This window comes from Giraffa tippelskirchi, chromosome 6 (assembly GCF_054371585.1).
Source record: "Giraffa tippelskirchi isolate mGirTip1 chromosome 6, T2T-mGirTip1v1.2.pri, whole genome shotgun sequence".
Classification (NCBI taxonomy): domain Eukaryota; kingdom Metazoa; phylum Chordata; class Mammalia; order Artiodactyla; family Giraffidae; genus Giraffa; species Giraffa tippelskirchi.
This window is the reverse complement of record NC_137280.1, coordinates 126,824,192-126,834,858: the sequence shown is the minus strand read 5'-3', so window position 1 is coordinate 126,834,858 and position 10,667 is coordinate 126,824,192. Positions and strand designations below refer to the sequence as shown.

Sequence of the window (10,667 nt, the reverse complement as noted above, 5' to 3'; positions counted from 1 at the left end):
AGTAATATTCCAAATGTCAGTATTGCAAATTACCACCATTTACAAATAATTAGGAAATGCTTCTTCTTCTTTTATTCGAAAGGTGCTAAAGCAAAGCAAAAGAGCTGAGAAAAAAACTTTTTGTTACCTAACTCCATACGCATTTGATCTTTTAGGATTTGGTAAGTAATATAATTAGTCCTAAACAAAGCAGGTTGGCACTGAAGAGCCTTTGGGAGTTTATACTATTAATGAAGGACTCATCTCACTACTACAAAAACCTACATCAAATCCTAAAGAAGTATAAAAGGGTGATGTGCTCTAAGCACACAACTCTTGATGATTTTTTTTCCACTCTCGTTTTAATGAGCAAAAAGGATGAACTATTTATCTTAACAAATCACACTCAGGAACAGGTTTTTGGCCTCCATGTTCAACACTTTACTACCCAGTTAAAAGAGAATAACTTTCATTTACAAAATAAATAAGTCATGGAATGTGACGCATAGCATGGTGACTATAGTTAATAGTAGTATAATTTGAAAGCTGCTAAGAGAATAGATCTTAAATGTTCTCATCACAAGAAAAAAAAATTCGTAATATATGCATGGTGATGGATGTTAACTAGACATACTGTGGCGATCATTTCATAATATATACAAATGGTGAATCATGACATTGTACATCTAACACTAAAAACATGTTCTGTGTCAATTATATCTCAATATTTTAATGTTTCAACCGAAAAAAGAAATGTTAGAAAAGTATGCATTTTCTAAATAATATTAAAAAGAAGAGAGAGACTCACTGGTAATCAGTGCTATCCCCAAAGAGCAACTCTACTGCTTCAAAAAGCCAAGAAGTAGTCAGGCACCCTTACTTATGCCTCACTAGCCTACAATGGTTCTTTAATCCTACGATGATGAGAACACAAAACTTCAGAGCACAATACAAATCTTAGCTATTCTTTGCAACCAGGACTCAGAGACTGAAAAACAATGGGTACAATACTCTCACTTAATCTAACACCTGCTGCACATTTCTCCTTTCTAGCATCTAGTTCTCTGAAGAATTTGTATCTTCACTGCCAAAGTGTTTACTGAAGCACTGATGGGTCACGTTTAAGAGAAGCCCTGCAGTCCGTTGCCAAGTTCAAAACTCGCCTGCACAACTTCCTAGCTCTGTGACCTGAGACAAGTTACCCTAACTGCAAAATGCAGGTGAATAAGAGTATTCACCTCGCAGGACAGGGTAAAGGACTCATGAGACAATGTGTGCACTTAGCATAGGGCCAGGCCCTTGGTGAGCGTTCCAAAAACAAGAGCTGCTGGCAAGGTTCCAGGTTTTCTGTTTGCTTGTTTGTTGAGAAAACTGACAGTGCTCCCAAGGTCTTAACAGGGTGTATGTGCTAGAGCTTGACTGAACATCAGGTCGGCCTGATAACAGAGGCCTGGCTCTCTGAATTGCACTATGCGCCCCAGGTCTGGGTCTCCTCAGCCTGCATATTACTAGCTGCAAGTTAATTCTGCAGAGTTCACTTCTTAAATGACCTTAATGCTGAGATATGTTCCCCATCTACATAAAGGGGCCAGAGCCACATGCAGTGTATTCTTGGAAGGCATCCTGTGGAAGGACTTCCATAAAGAGAATGCCCAATAGTATTACTAATGTTCAGAATCCAGATCATTGTGAAATGCAGAAGAGCAGTTACCAACCAAGGATAGAAACAATTTTCGATACATTGAAGACATATGCTTCTTCTGGGCATCCCTTGTGGCTCAGCTGGTAAAGAATCCACCCGCAATGCAGGAGACCTGGGTTTGATCCCTGGGTTGGGAAGATCCCCTGGAGAAGGGAATGGCTACCCACTGCAGTATTCTGGCCTGGAGTACGCAAAGAACTGGACATGACTGAGCAACTTTCACTTTCACTTTCTTTTCATGCTTCTTCTAGAACACATCTATCAGACTGGACATTTAGACTATGGCAATTAATGACAGCTTGCATTATTTAAGAATGTAGATATGAGATAATTTTTACTTTTTTTTCCCCCATAACATGAGGTCAGGGCCCCACTGAGTTTCCTGAATGCCCTCTAGCAAATATTATCAAAACTATTTAAATCTCATTCCTTTTTTTTCCCCTTAAGTAATGCACTATCTAAATGTTCTTTCTTCATGCCTTAGCAAAAAACCTGTTAAGTATGACCTCACTTAAGTATATCAGACTTTTTATCCATCTCTCCACTTGGTTCAAGTTCCAAAATATAGCATTTTGCTTTGTTCATACACAGTTATGACGACAGATTTCTACAACTCTTATTTCTGTTAAAAGATAAATGTCCCTTGAATTTAAGATTTGATATTGACATACAAATGCATAGTGACTAAAATTTACTGTTGTATTTTTTAACTGGCATTCTTATTAATTTATTTCTGTTAAAATTCACTGTGATTGCCTTGGAAATGTGATGCAGGTCAGAATTACTAACCTCTGAGAATGCAGTGATAAAGGCATATCATACCCAAAAAGTCTCACAAAAACTACAGGCTGAACTAGAGAAACACAGATACACTCATTTCACTTTACTAAAAAAAAAAAAACAAAACTGTCACCCAACAAGATATCAACCCCAGAGAAAGGCTTTATTCAGTATCACACTCTCTGCCCCAACTCGACTGAAAGCTAACTGAGAGAAGGGATTGGATCCTTGTTCTAGTTTTGGTAGTCTCTTCCCTGGTGGCTCGGATGATAAAAATCCACCTGCAATGCAGGAGATCCGAGTTCGATCCCTGGACTGGGATGATCCCCTGGAGAAGGAAATGGCAACCAGCTCCAGTATTCTTGCCTGGAGAATTCCATGGACAGAGGAGACTGGCAGGCTAGTCCATGGGGTCACAGAGTCAGACACAGCTGAGTTACTAACACTTTCACTTTCTGCATCCTTGAAAACACCAGGAACTAAAATGAATCCATCTTTTCATCTCATGAGACAACTGGGTTTTCCCCTAGGACACAGTTCAGTCTCTGGGACCTCACCCCTACTGTAGGAGAGCAGCTTATGGTTCAAAGTTTCCCACATGAAATTCTAACCACGAACTCAAGTGCCTCAAGTTGCCCACCACCATCTAAGAGAAAACTATTAAAATTACACTTCTGATATCCAGAATAGGAAAATCAATAAAGACAGAAAATACATCAGTGCTTGACTAGGGCTGGAAGGCAGGAGAATGGGGAGGGAGGACTTGGGAGAAAATGATGGGGGATGACTGTTTATGGGAATGGAATTTCTTTTGGAGGTGATGAAAATGATCTAAGATTGATTGTGGTGACAGCTGCACAGCTCTGTGGATGTACTAAGAACCATTGAACTGGATGCTTTAAGAGGGTAAACAGATTATATCTCAATAAAGTTGATATTCTAAAGTGTGAATTCCTGCCCCATCCCTCCCACCTAAGACTATTAAAGTAAGAGAATTCACTCTATCTTAGAAAGAAGTCAAATTGAAAGGGGCATATCCCCAAGAACAAGTCCATAAACCAACTCTGAAGGTGGAAAGAAAACAGTTCCTGAAAACCACCTCTCAAAACCAACAGCCTAATTCACTTTCAGTTCTATGAAATCACATTTGGTTTGCCATCAAGTCCATGAGACTGACAGAAATGAAGTTCAGTGCACTTGTGTAGACAATTCTGCTCTTAGTGACTCTTATTCTGAGTCTTGACATTCTGGAAGATAATAATAGCTACCATTAACTAAGCAGCACTACACACCAGGCTCCAAGCTAAGTGCTTTCTTTACATGCACTGTTTCATTTCGTGCTCACAACAGCCTAGGAGGTCAGTGTGGCTCTTCCCATTTTACACAGGAGGAGCTCAGGCTTAGTGACTTGCCCAGTAAGGGATGAGGTCAAGAATCGAACACAGAAAATCCTAAAACTCTTAATTCTACAAGTCTGAACATCATCGCCAGCCTCTTATCTCTCCAGAAAGAAAAAAGGACCAAAGCATACAGAATCCTCTAGACTGAGACAGATTAATCAGGTCAAGGAAAGAGCACCCACAGAAAATGCCTAGACAAATTAGCACAGGAAAAATTGACTGGGAGTCACCACATCAAACAAGAACTTTCTCCAAAGGCAGGAGTTTTTGAAATGCAAGTCCCAAATTATTTTATTGCTTATCTGCCATGTGTCCAGCCCAGAGGTTTGAGCTCCAGGGAAAGACTTCAAGGAGTTCGTATGTTTACCAGATTCTCAAGGGTATTCAATAGACAACAGACCTACACAACATTTCTACTTCATAGTTAAGTGCACAGGCTCTGGAATCAGATAACTTATGTTTGAGTATTAATTGCTGTGATGCCTTGGGCAGGTTACTGATCTCTCTGATCTTCAGTTTCCTCATTCATAAACAGCAATGATCTAGCTAAACTTCAGCAATCCCTGGAGGCCAGTATTACTGCCTCATATCAACACACAAAGGAAATCTAAACCCAAAGATCTATGCATATTAATTATAAAATAAAGCCATAAAATTTTAGAGATGGAAGAGCCTATAAATTATCTAAACCAATGTTACTTACACAATTATCTATTTATATATATATATATATATTTTTTTTTTAAACACTGGCTTTACATTTTGCAGAAGTGATAAAAATGATCCAAAGAAAATGAACACACATATACTAGCACAGTAATATACAATGCAAGAAGGACCTAATGATAACACAATGTCTGAATTCAGGAAATAATAATCATCTCCACCCTTTTTAAGAGGGCATGTGGCACCTGTTCAAGCACTAGTAAGAGTAGAAGAGTATAGTTAGTAATAGAGCTGGATATTAAGAGATTAGAACACCTAGCTCTCCCCCAAGTTATACAGCTGGTTCATTCACTAGACAATTTTAAAAACTCTTTATCACCCATACTGTTTCCTCCTACCCAAAGAATTCTTAAATGTGTTGTCCCCGCTGCCCCACCCCTCCCCGCCTTAAAAATAGCAGCAAGCAGATAAACTGCCAGTCACATAAAGGCATCCTCCTCAGACTCAAGGCTAAGATACAAAATGAAAATCCAAATTCCAACACCCTTGGTCCAGGGGCTCCATTCTGGGCAAGAGGAATGAGGCACAATTAAGAGCTCAACATCAGCAGGAACTTCATCTCTGGCTCAGACCCTGCGGGGGCTCAAAAACAGCCCTGCTCTTAGAGCTGTGCAACTCTCAGCTAGTGATTCTTTCAAGCCTTCTTTCTCATTTGTAAGATGAGTTATAATACGTGAGATAATTTGTGGGTGAAGCAGTACCTAGTATGGAGTAAGTCTCCACAGCCACAGGGACAACAGAACAGTCACTACTACATCCTCAGTGCCCAAGGTAATATCAAGCACACAGCAGGCACTCCAAATGTTTGCTGAATAAAACAGAGGCCCAGTTAAAGCCAGTCTGAGATTCAAACAAAATTTGTGGGCCCAACCTGTAAGTGAGCCCCTAACTTACTCCAAACTAGGGGTCACATATTCCAAGGATGGCCCTGGTCATCAACGAAAGAAGAGTCTATTCATTCGCTTCAGGTCACAGCCTCCAACAGAGACCCTGCCTCTGAAGAGCCTCAGCACACCAAAGTTCTACTTTTCTTTCATCTCAAAAGACTAGCACTTGCTGCCCTGGGGCTCCACTGTCTTCTTCATCTTTAGAAGCAACAGGCTTACAAAATGACATCTCAGGCATTTGATTTTAAGTCTCCTTTAAAGAGACTTGGTGACAATTTTCAGACCCACGGCTGCACTCTGCCAAGGCAAGCTTTCCTAGTTGAAAGATATCACCTATTAAGAAATGCAGCAAAGAGAAAGGAAAAGTCAAGTCAAAGACAATTCCACTATCTGCCTTTATGTTATTCCTGATTCTTAAAAATAAAAGATGGACCAAATTATTCTTAAATGGGTAGACAGAAAAGGCACCCAAAAAAAGGAGCTCAGCAATCCAAGGCATCCATCCCTAGAGCACTCGTTTGGCCAGAAGGAGACACTCTCTGGCTCTGCAAATGACAAGGGAAATCATACACAGAATGTAAATTTCATTTCTCCCCTGCCAAAGGGAAATTGCAAAAATGTTTTTACAAAAGGTTCGAAAATCTCTAAGGGTAAGTTTAAACTCCTTTCTGAGCGAAGATCGAGGACATTCCTTCCCAGACCTTTTAGTTTTCAAGTATATTGGGAGAGGTAAAAAAGGAGAGTGAGGGAGCGGGAGAGGGAAAGGATATGTTCGTGCTGTTTTTAAACCCTCGCCCACAGTTTAGAGTAAAGGAACACTCGGATTCTGTACTCCCACCCCTATCACCTGCTAAACACAAGAATCAGAACCTGCACACGTACGTGGCCCTGATTCTAGATCTGGTGGGTTACAAGCTGCCACTACTCCAAAGAAACGCGAGCTGACCAACCACCCTACCCAGCCCTTCTCTGGGAAGGGAAGGAGATCTCTCGGAGACCCCGGCGGCCCTGAGCAGGCTGGAGCAGCGTAAAGGGAGCGAAGCAGGCACAACCCGCCTTTTCCTGAGGGGAGGCAGCGCCCCCTTGGCGGGGCACGCTCCATTCCCATGGCTGGGCACTCAGGGGTGAGCAACTCTCCCCTAAGGAAGCCGGAGTCGTGGACGTGAAGGGCTTTCCCAATATGCTACGGTGCTCTAGGCACTCCAGTCCCACTCCCGGGACACCTGTGTGTGCCGCGCACACCCACCCACGGCGCCCCAGAGCGCTACGCGCGCTCGGTCACCTCCCAGTCACCCCGGAACGCAAATGGCCGGGTGACGGGTCTCTTCCTTCACTGTCTTGTTGCTAGCTCTCCCATTTTACATATCCTTTCCGCCTCACGACCAGCGTCTACGCCCGTCCCTCAGCGCCCGGGGGCAGAAATCCAGCCGGGCGCGGGACCCCTAGGTCCGAACGCCGCCCGACGGCCCCTCCTGCACCGGGGCACCGTTCCCGCCAGGCTCCGGGGCACTCACTCTTAAGCGCGCTGATGAGTGACTTCCCGTCCTTGATGAGCTCCTTGATGAATTTGTTGGTCTTGTCCAGCTCCGCTTCGTGCGACTTCAGCGTCTCTCGGAAGTGAGGGCTGTCGAGGCAGCAGTCACTGAATTCGAGCGCGGGCAGCCCCATGGTGTCCGCGGCGCCCAGCCGGGGGGCGCGCCTCCCCCGGAGCTCCGGCGGCCCGCAGCCCGAAGCACGCACGCGGCGAGACGCTGGCCGGCACCCCCGACGGCCGCCGGCTCCACAGGTGTGGCGCCGGCTCGCTCTCCGCGCGGTGTCCGAGGGCGCGCGGGACTCCTGAACAGAGCCTGGACCCAAACGAAGAGCGGCTGCTCCAACGGCGTGTAACCGAGAGGCCGCGGAGCAGGAAGAGCAGCGGCGGACCCGCAGCGGTGACGGGAAGGGAACGAGCAGTCGAGCGAGTGCAGCAGCCGCCTCCCCGCCTCCTTCGCCAGTTCGCTCTCCTGCAGCTTCGAGCGCCCTCTCACAGCAGCCTCGGCCGCCCAACCGGCGTCCGGGCCGGCCGAACCTGCTAGCAATGACCTAATCCCAGCCGAGCCAATCAGAACCCCGCCTCAGCCCTACCCACGGGCCTTCCGAGGATGCCCGGCCCTTCCGCGACCATAACCCAATCAACGGGGTCCAGAGGCGGGGTCTAGGTCGGGGGCGTGGCCACGCCACCGCCTAGGTCCGCAGCACAAGCTCCGCCCCCTCCCGTCTGGGTTGCAGAGTCGGAGATGGGAAGGAACGGTGATCGCTGCCGCAGGGGCCCGCGCAGCGGCCGAGATCCCAGCCGGAGATGGTGCGTCTGCATATCTGGGGAGCGGAGGAGCCTAGATGTGCCGAACATGAAAAATCTAGGAATTTAAGGCTGCAGTTCCCCTAAAGCTGAGGCAATCGTGCTTACACTCAAAATGCATTCCCCAGTCGGACACTACTGAAGCGACTTAGCACGCGCGCACGCCCCAGGAGAACCCCGAGCGTACCAAGCGACCACGTCGCCCCTAGGCACAAGCTCCTTCTTCCACTCAAGCAAAACATACTTGCATCTTAAAATTACCAGCTCTTCTGGCCTGCAGTCTTCCCGCCCCCTACAGTCCGGCCCCCTCACGGCCACTCCTGCTCAAAACCCGCCCACGGCTGCCCCCAACCGAAGGATCTAACATCCTTTCAAGAATTTCAGCCGCCTGTTTTCATGCTGGGCACGTCATACAATTTTACATAATTACGTCCACTGCCTGTAGTCCTTTGCTACACTGTGAGCTTCAAGAGTACGAAATGAGCCACCGCCGCTTTCTTGTGCGCTGCGGCATCCCTAACGCCTAGAACAGTGGCTGGCATATAGTAACAGATATTGAGCGCTTACCTTGTGCTATATGTGCTATGGCGATTGATAAGTATTTGTGGAATAAATGAATGGATCCTTTCCCGTGTCCTTCTCCACTTTCCACTTTCCTGCTATGTGTTGCCCTATTGCCCTTGGGTTCCACCACAGTAATCAACCCAGGCAGCTCACTAACTGCATCTGTCAGGCTGGATCCCACAGTGTCCAGTGCTGAACTGCGAAGTGCTAGAGGATAGGGACTGTCTTTGAATAAATTATTCGTATGTCTAGGAACGAGAAGCCCTCCAGTTAGGTGTTTGTGTGTGTGTGTGTGCGTGTGTGGCTTTCTTGTTTTTTGTTTGTTTGTTTTTGTTTTTACGTAGGTCTGCTATGTGCAGGCACTAGACGAGATACTGGAGATGCAAAGATGAATAACACAGAATGAACCTGTCTGCTACTGGTTAGTGGGATAGAAAAGCGACAAGCAATAGCAATGCTGCATAGTAAGTTGGGAACGTTGAGAAGGGGATGCTAACTCAGGAGCTAGAGAAGTCATCTACGTCGAGGTATTGATTTATTAAATGCATAAATGAATGAATGAATGTCATCTGTTTGCCAGTTGTAGCTACAAATTTAGACTTGATAGCAGGCCCAAACAGTTATCAGATGGATAATTAAAACTCTGAAAATAGTTGTTCCTTACTTGCCAAGAATGAGAAAGATGAGGAATGGAATTCCATGAAACTAAATCTGCTTAATGCTATATCTTGAGCACTTAAAAGTAGGTGTTCTGGCTCTTAAGTAAAACATAAACAATCATACCAAAACTTAATAGATTAAAGCAACTACAGTCACTGTATTTTCTCTCCTGATCTCTGTGGATCAGGAATTTGGGGGAGAGCTTGACGGGGTTAATCAAGATTGACAGGAGAAATGTCAATAACCTCAGATATGCAGATGAACACCACCACCCTTATGGCAGAAAGTGAAGAACTAAAGAGCCTTTTGATGAAAGTGAAGGAGGAGAGTAAAAAAGTTGGCTTAAAGCTCAACATTCAGAAAACTAAGATCATGGCATCCAGTCCCATTATTTCATGGCAAGTAGATGGGGAAACAGTGGAAACAGTGAAAGGCTTTATTTTGGGGGGCTCCAAATCACTGCAGATGGTGACTGCAGCCATGAAATTAAAAGACGCTTACTCCTTGGAAGGAAAGTTATGACCAATCTAGACAACGTATTAAAAAGCAGAGACATTACTTTGCAACACAGGTCCGTCTAGTCAAGGCTATGGTTTTTCCAGTAGTCATGTATGGATGTGTGAGTTGGACTATAAAGAAAGCTGAGCACAGAAGAATTGATGCTTTTGAACTGTGGTATTGGAGAAGATTCTTGAGAGTCTCTTGGACTGCAAGGAGATCCAACCAGTCCATCCTAAAGGAGATCAGTCCTGAGTGTTCATTGGAAGGACTGATGGAAGCTGAAACTCCAATACTTTGGCCACCTGATGCAAAGAGCTGACTCATTTGAAAAGACCCTGATGCTGGGAAAGATTGAAGGCAGGATAAGGGGATGACAGAGGATGAGACGGTTGGATGGCATCACCGATTCAATGGACATGAGTTTGGGTAAACTCCAGGAGTTGGTGATGGACAGGGAGGCCTGGTGTGCTGCAGTCCATGGGGTCACAAAGAGTCAGACACGACTGAGCGACTGAAGTGAACTGAATTAAACTTGACTGTGTAATCCTGACTTATTGTCTTGCATGTGTCTCATCTTCAGATGGGCTTGGGCTTCACTGTGTGGTCTCTGGATGTGATCTACTTGAGTTTTCTCACAGGGTCCTCAGGACCCCAGTGTCAACATTCCAGCTCACAAGAGGAAAGCTGAATCACCTTTTATGACCTAGCCTTGGAAGTCAAACACTTCTTCCACCTTTATTGGCTACAAGCAAGTCAAAGCTCAGATTTAAGGAGAGGCTAATTAGACTTCATTGGTGGCTCTGCAATGAAGAATCCTCCTGCAGTGCAGGAGATGTGGGTTCAATTCCTGGGTGGGAAAGATCCCCTGAAGAAGGAAATAGCAACCCACTCTAGTATTCTTGCCTGGGAAATCCCATGGAGATAGGAGCCTGGTGGACTACAGACCATGGGGTCACAAAAGAGTCAGACACAAGTTAGGGACTAAACTATAACAACAATTAGACTGTACCTCCAGATGGGAAAGCAACAAGAAAGGGAGATGCTAATGCAGCCGTCTCTGAAAAAAAAAACAATCTGCTATTGTGGGCCTTGCACATACTAAAGGATTCAATAAACGTTAAATGAATGAA

General features: G+C 45.2%; 1 protein-coding gene across 48 annotated transcripts in view; it reads right to left on the bottom strand.

The window, feature by feature from the left end:
* The window catches only part of ARHGAP26 (Rho GTPase activating protein 26), a 556,769-nt gene that overhangs the window by 461,997 nt on the left and 84,105 nt on the right, over positions 1-10,667 (bottom strand). For 6 of the 48 annotated variants that reach the window (XM_081504661.1, XM_081504690.1, XM_081504646.1 and 3 more), the window contains exon 1: positions 6,989-7,487. The exons of the other annotated variants lie outside the window; for them this stretch is intronic. Coding sequence is in view for 4 of the 6 variants with exons in the window: in XM_081504646.1 (XP_081360772.1) it covers positions 6,989-7,142 (154 nt within the window). In the remaining 2 variants the exon portion in view is untranslated. Of the gene's footprint in view, positions 1-6,988; positions 7,488-10,667 lie in introns of those variants that run through there. 48 annotated transcript variants of the gene reach the window in all.